This window comes from Eublepharis macularius, chromosome 3, assembly GCF_028583425.1.
Source record: "Eublepharis macularius isolate TG4126 chromosome 3, MPM_Emac_v1.0, whole genome shotgun sequence".
Taxonomy (NCBI): domain Eukaryota; kingdom Metazoa; phylum Chordata; class Lepidosauria; order Squamata; family Eublepharidae; genus Eublepharis; species Eublepharis macularius.
Window position 1 is genome coordinate 77,698,085 of NC_072792.1, and position 19,079 is coordinate 77,717,163.

Consider the following 19,079-nt stretch of genomic DNA (forward strand, 5'->3'; position numbering starts at 1 on the left):
ACTTTCGGGCCCTTCCTGATGACCGTGTGGTGCGGTGCCGTGCCTGTGATGTCCTGGTGCACAGGGGCAAAAACCCGAAGCACCTGTTTTCGACAGCCTTAAGAGGCACCAGAAGAGGCACCACTCGAGCCTGTCTCTCTCCTCACCCAGTGAAACATCCATTGGGGGGAGAAAGGGTGCCACCAGCTCTTGTGAGTGGGTCAGTGGGAGGATCAGTTTGCCCTGAGGGTGATGCTGGTGAGAGCAGAGCGCTCCGGCAGACCGCGCTGGCGGAGGTTGTCCCCTCGGGGTCTGGGACAGCGCCACTTACAACCTTGAGGTTGATGGCTCAGGAGGCGGCTGCTGCCACACTGTTCCTCAGTGGGAACCTTGGGTGAGGACCCGCAGCGGCTGGGGGATCAGGCCAACTCCCCTTGCCTGCCAGGCCTGGCAGCCGCTGGCAGTACCCACCTTTCTGGCATCGCAGGGAATATCAGCGCGCTCCTTTTCGGCCTGGCTGGTGGACACATGGGGGATACCACTGGCAAGCGTCCAGACCCCCCACCCCCTGAGGGGAGGCAGCTCTCCACCACCTCACCGTGCCCTCCAGGCCCGGCAGCTGCTGGCAGTACCCACTGTTCCTTTCTTGCTGGGAATACCAGTGCTCTCCACATTGGCCTGGTGGGCGGGCACATGTGGGGTGCCGCTGGCGAGCAGCCAGACCCCCTGCCCCCTGAGGGGAGGCAGTTCATCACCGTCTCCCCATGCCCTCCAGGCTCGGTGGCCGCCGGCAGTACCCACCGTTCCTTTCTCGCTGGGAATACCAGCGCGCTCCACTTTGGCCTGGTGGGCAGGCACATGGGGGGTGCCGTCGTCAAGCAGCCAGACCCCTTGATGTCTCCTCATGCCCCTCAGGACCGGCGGCCGCCAGCATCAGCCACCATTTGTGTATCGCTGGGAATAGCAATGCGCCGCATCATGCCCTCCCCAAACCATGAACCACAATCCAGTTCGGCAACGGGAGATGGTCGTTGCGGTTCTCTAACTCGGGATCGTCATCCACACCGAACAACGATCCGCTGGTTCATTATTTTTCGGTTCATGCCCATGTCTAATGCCAAGCAACATCCACTGACGGCATCTAGTTAAAGGTGCAGGTATTCCTTTTACCATTTTGCATTTTTTTTTACATTCCCCAATGCATTTTTTCCAGGTGTGTAGAAAGAATTTTCTTGTCCATTCATGGTTCAAGTCTCCAGATTTATGTATCCACAGATAAGGACCACTTGGCTATTAGTATACAAGATAATTTCCACTATAAGCAAATGTTTTCTGAAAATGTCGAGGCACAGAACAAGGTCTTCCCAAGCATACAGCAGCAAGCAATAGAAATCAAAGACATAGACCAGAGCAGCCCTGAAATGGAGTAAAAGTTGCAGGTCTAATTTTTATTCTCTTTGCCCACATTCAGACAGCTCACCCCTGTCTCCCATGGCCAGGGAAATTTGTAAAACTGAATTAAAAATATGACTGGGATCCTTAAAATGCCAGCCCCAAATATTCCTGAAGAGTTCCAGAATTTTTGGAGACCTGATTGCCGTTATTCCTGAAAACCTGAATAATGTTCCATATGCCAGAATATATCTGAAAAAAACATTTCTGGACATATATTTGGATCAGAAATATCCAGAGTGCACACCCTTGCATTTACATTTACACCATACAATGTAATAACTCAATAACTGGCAGTTGTTTTGAATTTCAAAAGATTTCTTTTTTTAAAAAACCCGAGAGCATATATAAATAAATGTCATTGGTCAAGAGATGGCCTGAAGGCTTTGGGTGCACTAGAGTGGCCGTGCCAAGCACCCCCACCAACTGGGTCATAGAAGTGTTTACCCAGAACCACTAACCAGCTAGCTCCACAAGTACACCCAGAGCCACTAACAACCTAGTGATACTGAGATGTTAGCTGGCCAGGTGGCAGGGTTACCAGGTCGCTTAAGTCCCCTGGTGGGACACTGGGATGCTGGCACATACCCTGCACCAGCTTCTGAGTTCTCTGTTCCATGCACATGCTGTGTGCGCATGCTCCCAGCATGCGTGATGATATCACTTCTGGGAAGTGATGCCATCATGCGGGTCAAAGGGTGGCCCAGGAGTGCGCACGTGCTCCCCAAATGGCTGAATCACCCCCTCCCCGTGGGCCCAATTCATCCTGAAACTGGCCCATTGCAGGGTGCGGGAGAGCACCGTGATGGGGCACAGGGGCACACCACACTGCCCAGGGATGCACCCCCACTGGACAGGTAAGTAGGGGTGGGGGAGGAGGTGGGAGCAGGGGATCCCCTGCCCCCAGCAGGGGAATGGCAAGCCTATCAGATGGGCATGCTCTGAGTCGCTGGCTTGTCAGTGAACAAGTTCACATTTAGCTGGAGCTGCTAACAAGGATTGCCAAATGTCTGGTTTTTTTATGGACAGTCCAGTATTTTTCTTGGACTGTCTGGAGGAAATGGACTCAAAATACTGGACACCCGATGGAGAGGAAGGAGAAGAGGAGGAAGGGAAGGGAAAGATGAAAAAGAGGAGGGACTTGCATCAAGTGCAGGAATCTGGCCCACTTGCACTGTGGAACAGGTGGAACTTGTCCTGGGGGGCACTACTTGCAGGATGGGCTCACAGTGTCCCTGTCTCTTTGCTCCCCGTCAAGGTGCATGCCCCCAAGCCAGCTCCCCTGCCCCCACCAGCTCCCGTCTACATGGCCTCACTGCTGAGAGACTTGGGGGTTGGGGCCTGCGTGGCCTGGCGTGATGACGTCACTTCCGGAAGTCATATCATTGTGCTTGGCCAAGGAGCATGTGTGCATGATGAATTCTATTACAGTGAATTTCAGGGGCTCCTGTGTCCAATATTTTTTGTGAAACCATCTGGCAACTTTACTGCTAGCTACCCAGGTGACCCAGCAGTGGTACTCTGGGGCTACCTACTTTTGGTGCCCTGGTGCTCTTTTCCCTCTGTGTCCATGCCACAAAAGTGTCATCAGAGGCAGTGCATTAAGAAAAAAAAACACCTTTGCTTAGTGAAACCATTGTCTATTGTGAAACAATACATAGTACATAGTGTAGAATGGAATAGTTTGATTTAAAATACTATTACATAACTCAAGGGTCTGAGGGAGGCAGGAATTTTTTGGCCTGGGTCTAAGGTTACCAGATCCACACTGGGAAATATCTTGAGATTTTAGGGGTAGAGACTGGAGAAGGTGAGGTTTGGGAAGGGGAAAGACCTCAGTTGTTAATGATGCCATACAGTCTATACTCCAAAGCAACCTTTTTCTCCAAGGGAACTGATCTCTGGAGTCTGAAGATCAGTTGCAATTCCAGGAGATTTCCAGGCCTCAAGTTCAAAAGGGTCTTTCTTTCTTTCTTTCTTTCTTTCTTTCTTTCTTTCTTTCTTTCTTTCTTTCTTTCTTTCTTTCTTTCTTTCTTTCTTTCTTTCTTTCAATTATTCAAATTGTCTCAATTTTATGCCTTTTAAAAAGTTGCCATTTAAATTATTTTGTTATGACTAAGAGTCTTTATGGTCTCTTCAAGGACCTGATTAGTATTGTCTCTATCATCCTCTCATGTAAAAAACTTGAAATCTCAACCAATTAAAATAGAAGTTAAAAAACCATCTGTCTACACAATATTTAAAAGAAACAGTCATATAAAGTATGTCTTAAAGGTATATATATATAAACATGTATCAAGTATGCCATTTATTTCTCAAAGTTTGTTAAATTCTCCAAATCTGTGCTTTAACTTCAATCTAATAAGAATTTATTCATGACAGCTATTTTTGAGTCCTATTTGAGTACTAGAGTATTTCTATCCAGTCCCTACAAAAATGCCACTCAGAAGTCACATGTTTTATGAAACGCCTTGTATCTCAAAATGGCGTATGCTGCCACTGGCAAACCACAGCCCATCAAACCTTCACAATGTGGGAAACGGTCCAGTTTATTCATGTACATAACAATTTCACATGATCTTCACAGCTGTATAGGACCCGTTTGTAGCTGTGAGAAATGAGCAACCCATCTCCAGTGTTATTAAATTTGCAAGTCCTCATTTCTCTGTTAAAACTCAGTTGTCCCACTTTCCATTTCCTGGTTAATTATGAACAAACCTCAACTAACTTAATATTATTTTTCTAATATTTCTTTGAGGGGAAGAAAAATGTTATATCTAGACATCTTATTGAATTCTTACTATATGTGTAAGGGATGCACGAGCTTAATAATTCTGTAGTTTGCTTTCTTTTAGCAGAGTAAGAGATAATTGTCTGGATTTGTCAGGTCTCAAATACATTAGGCCTGGGAATTTTAGAGGAGCCAAAAGGAGTTTTGCATCTAATTTCCACTAGTCTTCTTGATGATGTTTCAGTACTGAACTCCATTAACCTCTTTGAAAATCCAAGCCCAATTTTCAGATGCTCTGTTTATAACCAAACCATTTTTACTATGCATTACAGTATGTTTTGATTGAAACAGCAAGTCTTATAATTTGTTTCTTGTAAAGATAAAGCATTTATCATTAACTCCATCTGTTGAGGTTACTTTACCAATTCACTGTATTTACCCCATGGCATGTAGTTTATGAGTCAACTGTGTAAAATTATCCACAAACACAGAACACTTTTGTTAGGACAGACAATACAATGATTGTTAAAAGAGAAGGGAGGGAAACGGCACAGATTTAACAAGGGTTGTCAGCCTACACGTGGTGCCTGGAGATCTCCCGGAACTACAACTCATTTCCAGACTGCAGAGGTCAGTTCCTCTGGAGGAAATGGCAGTTTTGAAGGATGCATTTTGAACCTGAATAAATTGTTTTGAAACCTGAGTAAACTGTTTAAATGATGCTTTGCTAGAATTGCATTATTGTGGTTCAGCTCCTTTTTCTTGGCCTTTAGAAGTTAAATATTTGAAAGGGATAGTTATCATGGGCTGATTTATTATTTTATTGATTTAAAACATTTATTAACTGCCTTTCTACCTTGGAGGAACTTGAGACAGCTTATAAATAAATAAAATAACAACAATAATAAATAAAACAAAGTTTATTTCCATCTTGCCTCTAAAATATAAGCTTGTAAATGCATAGACACACAAGCACAGAAGTGTCATTCTTTTCATTTTGTTTGCCAATGAAGCTTATTTTAAATTGTTGACAATAAATAGATTCTAGAACAATGAGTATTTCTAGTGTATAAGAAACATGTCCCTTCTTGGCTTTATAATAGTGGCTGTGGGGGCTTGTGTTTCAGCTGGTAAAGCTTGTATGAAATAGAAATATGTGCAAGTCTGTCTTTGTTTTTATCTATGAAATGGTAGAAAGTACACCATCCATCATCAGCTCTGTGCTAGGCCTTGTATTTGTTACCTTGATTTTGTTTTACTCCTTAGACAAGAGTTCCCCAGTATGGTACCTGTGGGTGCCATGTCATTTGCCAGCACTTTCCTGGCAGCTCCCAAGTGATTTAGAATATGAGTAGGACCAGGTGGGGCTTCTCCCCAGCAGGGATTTTGATTGGCCATTAGAGAACTGATTGGCTGTGCAGATTTTTTTTAAACTGCTTTGGCAGCAGCTGTCATCAGAGCACAAGGATCTTTAGATGACCGAATATAAAGCTGTAAGTATGCAAGAAAATATTTTTAAATAATATGTTCATTTTAAAAGGCATCCTGTAAGCAGAGCTTCCGCTGGAAATTTTGAAGAGTTACTACTAATTAGTCATTATCACTCAACTCCCCAACATTTTGTGCTTACTTCCTCATCCTATGACAGCTATTTTGTGGTTGGCTCTTTTGACAGCCATTTTGAGGTTGTGCCAAAATTCCAAAGATGTGGTTTTTATTTATTTATTTATTTATTTATTTATTTATTTATTTTGACTTATATCCAGCTCTCTCCACGAATGGGCTCAGGGTGGCTCACATCATCATTAAAACACAATAAATTAATAGTCAAATTTAAAAACAGATTTAAAAACTTATATTAAAGTACTCTGGCGCCATAATACATAGGTTACTTTGGATACTAATAAAAGACCTGCATAGGTCATAGCTGTGGGTAAAACGCACAGCTGAGGGCAGTCATAGAAGAGGTAGCAATCTTAAATAGGATAAGGGGGGACACCCGCTGGTCCTCAACCAAAGGCCTGGCAGAACATCTCCGTTTTACAGGCCTTGCAGAACTGTAATAGGTCCCGCAGGGCCTGGATCTCCAGCGGGAGAGTGTTCCACCAGGCTGGGGTCAGGGCAGAAAAGGCCCTGGCCCTGGTGGAGGCCAGCCGAATGTCCCTAGGGCCGGGGACCACCGGGAGTTGTTTATCTGCAGAGCGTGTGAGAATTCCAGAGATTCCCACAAGTCCAAAAAGGAAAGGGACTTCTTCAAAGCATCAGGCTTTGTTCCTTCTTTGCACATCCCCTCTCTTGTCCTGAGCTTCCTAAGCAGAAAAAAAGTGTTTGCCATCTACAGCTCATGCTTCACTAAAGTGCTGCCCTTGTTTGTCCTTGCTAGATCTTTGCAGATCATTTGAGGGTTGGGGCAAAGACACGTTGTGGGGGGAGGACATGATGGTAGGAAAATCCATACCAGATGTCTGGTAGCTCTAGGAATCACCAGAGTTTCCGGCAATTTCTAGAGCTACATACTATCACTTTTGACTATTCTCTGGAAGTTATGACATTACACCCTCAGTGCCACAGTCCCTTCCCCCACTTCTGCTCCAGGTAGCAATGGGCAACAGTAGTTCCCCACCCCGACTGGGGATTTGGCAACCATACTTGAAGGGCTTGCAGTTAGTTTTGTGAAATGAAGGGTTGCCAGGTCTGGGTTGGGAAATTCCTAGAGATTTGGGGGTGGGAGTTATCTTAACTATTATTTCTTTGAGTGGCAGATTTTCCTTTTTTTTCTTTTATGGAGCAACACTACGTTTTTCTTTGGTGACCATGCTTATCACATTGAAAAGCATACTGGTACTTATGGTTCTGAAAGTTGTCCAGTTCCTTCTGGATTTTTCCTATTACTTTTGTCATATCTCATTAGGCTGAATGCATTCAGATTGTCTGGCTAAAATCTTCTCAATGCTAGGACCTTTACATAGTTGCAAATAGAGATGTATTAACTGTGGTATGTTTCTCACAATGAAATTGTACTGATGCAGAATGAAGAGAAAAACTTGGGGAGGGGGAGGTTAGGGGGGAATACCCTTCAACCTTTTCCCTGGTTCTGAGTAGCTGAAGTTGAAGAGTGATGGTAGTGGCTTCTTCAATAACTCATTTTTTTGACACAATATGTACTCAAGCAAAATGGCTGAAGCAGGAGTGGATGAGAAGCAAAAATAGCCCTGGAGGAAGTCACGTTGAGAGGCCTCTGTGGTGCAAAAGCTAGCACTGCATAGGTCACTCAGCTCAGTGGTGCAAACAATGGGCAGTAGCTCACCCACTGCTTCCTTCTGAAAACGAACAGCAGAAAAACCCAACTGGTGATTTAATACCAATTAACCATTGCTTGATGAAGGGTCTAAATTGTGCAACCCCTGAGGTGTTGGTTGAAGCTTGGTTCTGCTTGCTCTTGGCTGTCAGGGGCCCCATAGGGCAGTGGCCCATCAAGACATTTCCCTATAAATGAAATGGCCAATTCACTCCTGGGCTGCAGCTACCAGCCACCATCTCCCAAAAGAAGCTTCTTTTCTCAAAGAAAACTAAGCCTTTTCCAGGCTGTAGTCCCATACTCACATGCTTGAAAGTGAATTCTATTGATTACCGAAGGGCTTCTGGTTAAATTATTTATTTATTCTTTTTTTAAAAAATATATCCCACCTTTCTATATTAAAAAAAAAACAGCCAAAGGAGCTAGAAAATACAAAACATCCCAACAGAAGACAAGCTATCAGTTATAAACAAAAGTAGTCAGTTGGCAACAAAACGTTTGGCAAATTAGGAATAGGATACTTGCTCTTATTCCTGCTGTTATACTTACTAAGCAGAGATGGATGTGTTCAAAACAGCATCCATTTATTAATGAGAAGTTACAGGGGTGGAAGTGATGGGGATAATAAGGAAGCTCATGTATAGATATGGGTACAAAACGGAAAAAAAACAAAATGAGAGTTTTGTGTTTCATCGTGATCTACGAATTGCAAATCATTAAATTTCATGAAAATGACATGTTTGCCAAAATGATTCATTAGTTTCGTGATTCATCAGAACCCGGGGCATTTTAATGGCCCCTTTCATACCCGGAGATGCCAAACTCACAGGGAGACTTCAGCAGGCTCTCCTCCACCTACTCTCCTATTTTGCAATACATTGATCGGGAAGGTCAACGGGAACAGTGGGAAGTTAAGTGCTGCCAGAGTGCATGACTGAAACGGGGTCCAGGAGTTGCTGGATTGGAGGAGGACAAAGGACTGGCCATGGTGTGGAGCCCCAGATAATGGCTGTATAGGGCAGAATGGAAGCTCTCCAGATAGCCAGGAGAGCTGCCAATCAAGGGTAAGTGGACTATGATTGAGGTTTCCAATGGCAACAAAAAGTCTGGGCCCATTGTTGCCTAGAGAATCAATGGATCAGCTCCACCCTGTCTGCAATTACAAATCGTTCATGAAGCTAACGACACAAACCAAAAAGTCATGAACTTTGTGATAATTTCGTGATAACTACAGCCCCACAAAACACTGTTTCGCAATACATGAAACGGCCCATTTCGTGACGAAATTTGCTTCGGATTTCAATGCATGCCCATGTCTACTCATGTAGTCTACAGTTATAACTAACAAACAAAACTAAGGAGCAGGGACTCTACCCCATGAGACCAAGTCAAGACACTCAAACATTGGAGAGGAAACAGACTAGTCCATTGTAAGGTATGCATTAAATAGACTGCCTCTCTTGTGCATCTGAGGGGAGCATAGAGTTGAGCAGTGGAAAAGTTCAGTCCTTCATGGCAAGTTCTCCTAGGTGGGAAAAAATGCATAGGCTTGGAAAATAAATGCACTCTGCTCATTCACTCAATTATTTTGGTACCAAAGCTTCTTAAAAAATGTTACCTTCTGAATGGTGAAGGAATGCTTTCCCATTATAAACCAAAGACCTCCTGGCATGTGTTACTTTATAACATGGGAAATGAATTCTTGAGCTGGGTGCTTAGTGAGATCTGGATCAAACTTGGACCTGCTGTGATCATATCCTCCTTTCTCTCATAAGCTTTAGTCATTTGACTAAGGTGTTTAGTAGTGAGTTTCTGGAGGGACACATGTGGAAGGTGTTTGGCCTACAGGGGATATGTTTACAGTTGGAAACACAGTTGGAAAAGGAGAAGTTGCATTAAGTTGGCACCTGCATAGGGATCAGTGTTCCCATTTTATACTACTGGAAAAATGTTTTTAGAATTTTTTCCAGATGTTGCTGTTTTCAGCAATGTTGCAAGGGAAGAAGGTGAGGTCAAAATAAGAATTGACTCAACCTACTGTTGATTCAGGGTCCAGCTACTTTTCACCACCTTGGGAAGGAATGGCTTGAATACTAAGCAGCAGCAAAAATCTTTAGTTGTCTGTACAGTGTGTTAGGGGAAGGTGATGAAGCTGAGCACACATTAATAATAATAACAACAACAATGACGACAACACTCAATTTATATACTGTTCTTCAGGACAACTTAACACCCATTCAGAGCGGTTTACAAAGTATGTCATTATTATCCCCACAACAATAATCATCCTGTGAGGTGGGTGGGGCTGAGAGAGCTCCTATAAGCTGTGACTGACTTACGGTCACCCAGCTGGCTTCAAGTGGAGGAGCAGGGAATCAAACCAAGTTCTCCAGATTAGAGTCCCATGCTCTTAACCACTACACCAAACTGGTTCTCAGTTACCAATATTAATGAACACTGTGAGGATAAACAAAGCCAGCAATAAATTGTTGGCTATGTTTGGAGCCAGAGTGGTATTGTCTGAAACTATGGTAGCTTCATTTTTTTTTAAAGTGTGTCTCTTAGGAAAATAAATCATGGTGTTTATCAGCTGTGTAAATAAACAAGTTAAAACTCATTTGGTTGTCCTGTGTTTTAGCTCCAAACTGTGTGTGATATTTTTTAAAAAATTTCCTTTTTCTGAAGTCGCACAGAAAAGACATTTTTTAAAGTTCCCAGGAGCCTAGTTGGATGTGGGGCAATGGCACAGGGAGAGGGAAATTCCTACCTATCTACTCCTCACCATTTTCTAAAGCTGAAACAGCAGGGGGGGAGTAATTTGCCCACTATGCACAGAATCCACCATGTGCAGTGGGACTGGGTAACCCAACTAATTAAAAAAGAAATATGCAGTTTGGGTCTTACTTGGGAGTAGGGCCTTATTTGGGAGTCTCCCAGGCACCTGGTGGGGAGAGGGCAGTACTCACTGTTGTTCTTTCCTTTGGGTGCGAATGCTCCCAGCCTGCTCATGATGACATCACACTGACTGCAGGACTACTCTTGTGTTTTGCTGGACCAAAACCAGCCCTGCACCCCTGCAGCTAGTGTGATGATGTCACTTCCAGAAGTGACATTGTTGCTCCCAGCTGGGTGCATACTCACCACACATTTGTCCTGGTTGCCTGCTGGTAGCAGGAGATCACTGGCCAGCTTGCCACCTCCTGCTGATGATCAGCGGGCATGGGAATAAACCACCAGGAGTTTGTCCACCATGAGCAGGCACCTGGGAACTCTATTAGGGACAAGTGCTGGTACAAAATGCTTTTCTATGCATGTTCTTCTTAGTTCATTCTCATCATTTTAATTCTGTTTTTCCAGCTTAACAGAACATATTTTAGCAATAATATTAGACATAGCCATATGAATTATCATTTTTCCAATTACAAGAAATATGTATTTTTTGTTGTTTTCGGGAAACTAAAAAAACAAAACAAAACAAAACATGTTATTTGGAGTAATCGTTTCAGTGTTTTTCATGTGATAGTACTCCTGCATCAGTACTTGTTTATTCACAAGATCTCTTGAATCTCTTGCTTCATTTATTTCATTTTTCAAGGAGATTGTTCTTATTAAATCTGAACTTGTCAAAATCATTTCCCCCCTTCACAGAGTGTCTATCACCTTCCTATTCTCTACATTTCTTTCCTGTTGGTCAGCAGATCACAATCTAAAAAAGATTAACCTTACCCGTCTCCTCAACCTTTCTCTTCAACATTCAAGACCAGAACTATGCTCCTTATCCATAACAAGAACTTGTAGTTCACCTGTTTTTTTTTACAATATAACCCTTCAAACAAGTACTAAGATATTTGAAGTTTCACATTTTCAGCTGTGTTAGTTTTCGACCTCTTGCCCTTCTTTGCTCCAAACTACCTTTCTGATTTGATAGTCTATAGTCATCCACACTCATACAATGTTATTATGTTTGACCTTCCTGTTTTCCCTACCATACGATAATAGGAATTGCCACAACCCCCTTCATTCAGTGAAACTGACTGCCAGTATGGTTTTCTCTTGTCTTTTTATATACTCTTCTTTCAGTAACAATAGTTTTGGCTGTTACACAGAAGCAGGAGAAACACAGCAGATTTCCCTTGCATTTTTCTTTACCTTGCTTCTGTATAATATACAGAATTGCCCTGCTTTATTGCTTACATTCTGCTGAAGAATTGTATTACCTGTTATTTGGTAATGCCAGCACATAATGTGTATGTACACGTGCATGCACGCACGCACACACGCACACACACACACACACACACACACACACACCATGATGGATTCAATTCTTCAAGTCTTCAGAAGGAGATTTCCCCTATCTTTTATTTTCACTGCAACCTCTTGTGATCTCCAAAACTACGTTCCCTATAGTTGGGTGACACCTATAGTGAAATGTCACTTGGGGCAATTTTAGTGCAAGTATTGTCAGGTTATGATTTTGAAGCTTTTAGCACTGAACTACCCGTGGTGCAGAGGGGTAAGCTGCAGTATTGCAGCCCAAGTTCTGCTCACGACCTGAGTTCGATCTTGGCGGAAGCCAGGTTCAGGTAGCCAGCTCAAGGTTGACTCAGCCTTCCATCCTTCTGAGGTTGGTAAAATGAGTACCCAGTTTCTTGAGGGTAAAGTGTAGATGACTGGGTAAGGCAATGGCAAACCACCCCGTAACAAAAGTCTGCTAAGAAAACATTGTGATGTAATTGCCCCCCCCCCATGGGTCAGTAATGACTCGGTGCTTGCACAGGGGACTACCTTTACCTATAGCACTGAACTACTGACAGAATGTGTCATAAAAGGTTATTGACTCTATATAATACATTTTTAGAATTACAGTAGTTTATTAAGTTATTTTTGGCATTAATGAATGTTGTGTTATTGCTGCAGGTGTAATTGTAAGCTTCCTTATGAAATACAGTGCCCTGTTTCTGCCACAGTTAAATTCCCTTTAGAATTTATAAATACTCAACATTGTCATCATGGAAAATGAAAAAAATCATCTTGTATATTTGGGATGCCCTGATCTATTTGGGATGCCCAGACAAGCCCAGTCTTGTCAGATCTCAGAAGCTAAGCAGCATTAGCCTTGGTTAGTAACTGGATGGGAGACCAACAGTGAAGACCAGGGTTGCAAGGACAGGCAATGACAAACCACTTCCATTGGTCTGTTGCCATGAAAACTCCAGCAGGGGTGGCCATGAGTCAGCGGTTACTTGATAGTACTTCCACCACCATATTTTGAGCACTTCCCTTAAATACACACAGAGCAGTTAATACATCATAAAAGATGTCATGTAATGTTTGTAGTTTCCTGGCAACCACCATACAGTAAATCTGACAAAGAGAGAAACCATTTTGGCATTAAATGAACACACTTATGTATTTGTTGAAGGTTACTCCATCCTTATAAATGTTTGAGTGTTGTGAATGGTGCAAGTATGGTCAGTGCACAAGTGCAATCCTGGTGTGCACTCCATTTCCTCTCCCATAACTTGTGGCACCTGCGGGCAAAGGAGCAGGATGCATCCCTGTCTATCAATGTTCCACTGACATGACTGGTTCTCCCACATTTTTGACAGTTGCCAGATGAAGGTTTACATGTAATGGGAAAAACGGGAGAAACATCAGTTCTTAAATGAATAGTGCTTTTTAAGGCAAAGGATTTTGCATTGCTGCACTTTTAAAACCATTTCAACATTAGGCCTTCAGCCAATTTCAACTTTCATTTTTACTAGAGGCTTCTGTGCTTCAGAAGCAGTGTCTCTAAACATTCAACTTATCTTTGGGTGTTTGTACTTCTTCCGTCTTTCCTCTCCTGACACAGAGAGACAGCACACTATGCACCTTAGATAAATTAGTATTTTATATTATCATTGACCCTTTTAGTTCCTAGCTTTGACCACCCAGATCTGTCCTTGGTTTCATAAACTCCATACCACAGAACCCCACCCTCTCCACTGATCCCACCTTCAATTAGGTCTTTCCTTTATTAGTTTCTCTGCCCCTTGGTGGGGTATACCCATTTCCTGATTTCTGCTTTCCAAAAACTGGCAACTAAATACAAACACTTTACATTGATATCAGAGACAGCAGGAACCATACTAGATGCTAGTAGGATTGATAGGCTCAATATATATGTTACCAGATGTACCATGCAACTCCAATCTAAAGCTTTCAAAAAGTCATATACAGTCATATAATGATTAGTACCATCACAGAAGATGATGTTCAAATATCATGAGAGAGTAGTGCAGTTATAACCTTTGCCTTTGTAGGCTCTATGAGCTCACTGAGAAACAGCGAGACAATGAAAGTTAAATAAAATTAACAACAGCCCCCAACACACAGAACTATATAAGATTTATAGAGCTAAACAATGGTATAACAGTGAACAGAAATCTGTGAGTGTTTTCTTTTAGTCCACATTGAAGACAACAGGAACCCAGTGGCACCTCAAGAGTGAATATAATTTATTTCAGCATATACTGTGGTGAATCAGAGTTCTGATGAAGCGAGTTCTAGCTCACATGAAAGCTTTATGCTGGAATAAATGTTACATATCTGAGGAGCTACTGTTTTGTTTTGGGGCTGCAGATTTCACATGGCAACCCATCTCAAATAGAGATGGGCATGAAATGGGAAAAAACAAAACTAGCGTTTTGTGTTTCGTTGCATTCCATGAATCACAAATCATGAACTTTCACAAAATTGTCCTGTTTCATAAAACAATTTGTTAGTTTTGTGATTCATCACAACCCAGGGCACTTCAATGGCCCCCTTCATACCCAGAGATGTCAAACTCGCAGGGAGACTTCAGCAGGCTCTCCTCCACCCACCCTCACCCAACAAGCCAGCGAGAACAAATGCTCTAAATAAGAAAAGAAACAAAGAAAATTAAAGGAAAAAAGGTAGGCCTCAGTAAAGCTAGCCCCCAGAGCTGGACAGTGCTCTGAGACTGGGATTGGTGGGGTGGAGGAAAGAAGGCACCCTCACCCAACGACCTTCTCAGCAAGGCCAAGAGCTGAAAATAAAGCTTTTCAGCCTCTTTTAAAGCAGGAGCAAATCCAGCCAAAAGCTTCCAATTCCACTCTCTCCAAATCCCAGCACCAGGTCCTCTCTCCCCCTCTGTCTACTGGAACTGAAAAGCATGAGGCAGAGTGATGTGCCTTATATAAGAAGTGCTCACATAGAGCAGAACAGGAGATCTCTGGCTGGCAGACAGACCTGCCTAACAGGGTTTGGAGGGATGAGATTGGTGTTCCCATAGCTACAGAAGGCCCATCTCCTCAGTTGCCTAGGGAATTAACCCCCCACTCCTGCTCCTTGCTGTATAGGGCAGAATGGAAGCTCTCCAGTTGGCAGGAAGAACTGCCTATCAAGGTTATGAGAGCTAAGATTGGGGTTTCCAGTGGCAACAAAATGTCTGCAGACGTTCTGGGCCTATTTTGCCTAGGGAATTAATGGATTGGTGCCAGCCTGTCTGGCATCATAAATGACTCACGAATCAAACAAATCGGCCCCAAAAGTCATGAACTTCATGAAAACTGCAGCCCACAAAACACGTTTTGTGAAAATCAGTCCAATTCATCACAAAATTTGTTTCGTATTTCAATTCGTGTCCATGTCTAATCTGGAATTAGCACTTTTAGTTTCTGACTGAAAAGGTGGGGAGGCTCCACTACCCTTATGCTGGGAAAGAGCCACCCTGTCAGGAAACTGGCAGTTGATCCTGAGGCATGCCTCTCTGCTCAAAGGAACAAACTTAACACCACGGAAACCCGGCTTCAATTTGCAATCTGAAAAATATAACTCTGCAATAACAATATGATTCAAATAAGAATACTAGTCAAAATAAATTTGATCCTTTCCTCCTTTTAGCAATTAACTCACATACAGAGTTTTATGTGGTAGTGGAGAGTGCCTTCAAGTCATAGCTGACTTATGGTGACCCTGGCAAGAGGCTAACTGAGGTGGTTTGCCACTGCCTGCCTTTGCAACCTTGGTCTTCGCTGGAGGTCTTCCATTCATTTCCTAACCAAGGCTAACCTTGCTGAGCAGCTGAGATCTGAGAAGATCAGGCTTACCTGGGCTTCAATTTGCAATCTGATAAGGTGATAAAATAGGGATCACATTCCCCTGGTGAGGGAGGGTGATCCCCCATTCCTAGTCCCCATCCCCTGCCACCTCTCACCTGGCTGGTAGGGAAGAGGCACAGGAATAGGTCAGGAAACCTTGGGAGCCATTTCTGGCATTATGTGGAAACACAGGTCCATGCCAGGACTGATTTGATAAAAACACTAGGTAAGTACTCCCATCACCCCCCCCCCACACACACACACACACAACCTCCATCCCCCTGGTTTGAGCCCTGGAGGACCTGGCAACCCTATAATAAGAGTCCAGGAAATCTTATGCTGCTCCTCAGCAGACTCCTTTTGCTGCTAACCTCCATTCATAGACTCCTCTCCTCCTGGGCTAAACCATGTCATTCCTTAGGGTTACACTATACACCCCTGGGAGTTTATTTATTTATTCTAAGATCTAGGCTTGTGGCCTAAAATCCTAAGCAGTTCCATCATCAAAAAATTGCCCTGTCTGTCTGGTGTCCTGTCTTTGGAAGAAATGTAGAAACCAGAATAGTCAATGTGTGGGGAGATCAGAAAACACTAGTTTGTTGCAGAGAAGTACAGCTGTAGAAATGCAGCTGGGCATGGCCTAGAGGAGCCCCAGAGCGTAGAAAGGAAGAGATTGTCGTGGCTGCCAGATCGACTTCAGCTGGAGGTAGGGACTTGGCTTCCAAGTTCCTTAGGCCTCAAATGTGGACAAAAGGTGGCAGTTGACATCCTTGTCTTCCAGCCTAAGTACTCCCTAAGGTGTGGCCTTGTGGGTCAGCTGGGATCTGGGGAAAGATCCAGTGCTGCTGTGTCCCACAGGCACATTCTGGCCATTGGCAGGATTTTTTTTCATTGAACAACACTGCTTTTGAAATTCTCCCACATTTCAAAAGGAACTTGTTATGTGACACCGAGCATGGCTCTTTGTGCGTGGATGTTTTAATGGTGGTATTGGAGGAGAGTGCCCTCAAGTCAGAGGTGACTTATGGCAACCCCTCATGGAGTTTTCATGGCAAGAGACTAACAAACTATCCTGGATTATCCAGGTCAGAGCAGATGGTTTAATACTCACTGAATAATTAATGTTAAACATATGGAATTGTAGTTTACTCTTTAGCTGTGGATGCCTTGATCAATATATAGAGGACAAGTACCTTAGGAAATAATGCATGTCCATCTGTTGCTTGAAAATTGTGCCTTCTGATTGTCTTCTTAATTTTAAATGGGGTTGGATCCAATCAGATTTCCCATGGCTAAAAAGGGAGGACCACCCAAAAAGGCTATGCTGGAGAATATGGGACTGCCATAGACAACAACCATGTGAGACGAATGCTGTAGTAAGGAGAAAAATTGGACAAGATTTCTGTATTTTATATAAAAGATATTTATGCATGTTTATTTCAGTAACTGGACAGCCTCTTTCAAGATCTGACCTTGTCCAAGCAGATCAAACTGAAGTATCTTGAGTAACAGTGGAGAACGTTAGTTTCAGCCTGTCTACCAAGGAATGTAAGAGATCGTGCAGAGCAAATCTGTGTATGTATAAACATGCTTATTGCTGTATATGCGCGCATTCACAATCAGCAAACCATAAACATTTTTAACCTAAAAAAAATAAAACTAGGTGAGTAGTAGGGTTGTCAACTCTAGGCTGGGGGATTCCTGGAGATTTGGGGGTGGAGCCTGGAAAGAGTAGGGTTCAGGGAGGAGACCTCAGCAGAGATTAGTGGCATAGAGTCTACTTTCCAAAGCAGCCCTTTTCTCCAAGGGAACTAATCTATGTAATTTGGAAATCAGACGTAATTTCAGAAGAACTCCAGGCCCTACCAGGAGGTTGGCAACCTTACTCAATACATCAACCCTTCTTGATCTCCAGACCTGCATGAAAACTGTGCTGATATTGTATTCATGTTGACAGATACAAAGTGGTGACTTTTTAAAAGCGTATATCAATAATGTATCCATTCAGTTCACACTGTGAACCATGTAAGCAGATAACAAGTAGGATGGCATACATGAGAAAATGACATTGACCATCTATTAAACTTTTCCATAAAATATATTCACACAATATATGTAGGATATCAATTCAATTAACTTCTTCATGAATGCCTAAATATTTAATTAGTTTTATTTCAGAATAATTTAAGATATTTAATAATTTAAGAATATTTAAGATCATAGCTTTTACCCCAAATACCCAGAGGGTATCATCTTTCTTCTGTCTGATCCCAATCATGAAGAAATAGAAAGTTTTCTTATCTTGAATTTTCCCATACATCAAGACCAAACACAATAATTTGCAGGAAGCTTTTTCCACAATAGCTGACATTGAACGGTAGAGCATGCTTTTTCTGCAATCTCACTAAGGGTTTTGTTGTTGTTGTTATTGTTGTTGTTGTTGTTGCATTTTAAGTACAGTTTGATTGCCCAGGGACAAATATGTTTTATTTTGATTTGTTGCTTTGTGACATGCCACAAAACTTTGGGATAGTGGAGGCCATCTGTCTAAATGAATAAATAAGAAGATTTGACATTCCATGTTGAGTATAGTTCATTCATACAATGCATCCTTTGTCCCAAATGTTGTCTCTAGCTAAGACAAAAGGGATAGGAAATAGTTTTCCTAAGATCGTGGAAAAGGAAGGCCCTCAAAATACAGCATAACTAAAAAAACAAAATAGGAAGCCTAAACATAATAAATGGGATCCCACACTATGTTGATTTCCCCCCAGCCAAAATTCCTTAAAACAGTCTCTGCAAGCAAGCATCATGACTTTGATTTTAGCCTTGACAAGCACAAGCAGTTAATGTAGTTCCTGGAAAGTTAGTTAAGAATCTCCTTGGTAGTGGTGGAAAGTGCCATCAAGTTGTAGTTGACTTATGGCAACCCTTGCTGGGGCTTTCAAGGCAAGAGACTAACAGAGGTGGCTTGCCATTGCCTGCCTCTGCATCCTTGATCTTGTCTGGAGGTCTCCCATCCAATTACTAACCGAGGTTGACCCTGCTTATCTTCTGAGGCGTGATGAGATGAGGCTTGCTTGGGCTATCTAGATAGGGGCAAATATCTCCTTGCCTTTCTGCATTTATCAGACAACAGTATTTCACTTTAGCTGAAGGGAGAATGCAGACCACCAAGATCTTTAAGCTGAGCTAGAGAGGAGATGAGGAAAGAGTCCTTAATCATCTCTACTTTAGCTGATGATGGTATAACTTCTCCTTCTAATGTTGTTATGGGGAATGGAATTTCCTTTTCTGAAGTTCTCCTTTTTTTAGATAAAACTGCTGATTCTTCTTATTGTCTTTTTCTCTTTCAAAAGAAGAATTGCTGTTTGATTTTTCTTTCTAGTTTTCTGTTACACCTCTATGCACCCTTTTGTAAGTTGCAGGGTTTTTTTATGTTACACATCACACAGTGGTCTAGTAGGAAGGTAGGAAAGTTTGGAAAGATATTGCCTGCCTCTGAGCATCT

General features: G+C 42.7%; 1 protein-coding gene across 1 annotated transcript in view; it reads left to right on the forward strand.

Annotated features, from left to right (window-relative positions):
* The first annotated feature begins 2,236 nt into the window (after window positions 1–2,236).
* IL1RAPL1 (interleukin 1 receptor accessory protein like 1) overlaps window positions 2,237–19,079 on the forward strand; it is a 742,385-nt gene continuing 725,542 nt past the window's right edge. The window contains exon 1 of the mRNA XM_054974391.1: window positions 2,237–2,288. Coding sequence (XP_054830366.1) covers window positions 2,237–2,288 — 52 coding nt within the window. The remainder of the gene's footprint in view (window positions 2,289–19,079) is intronic.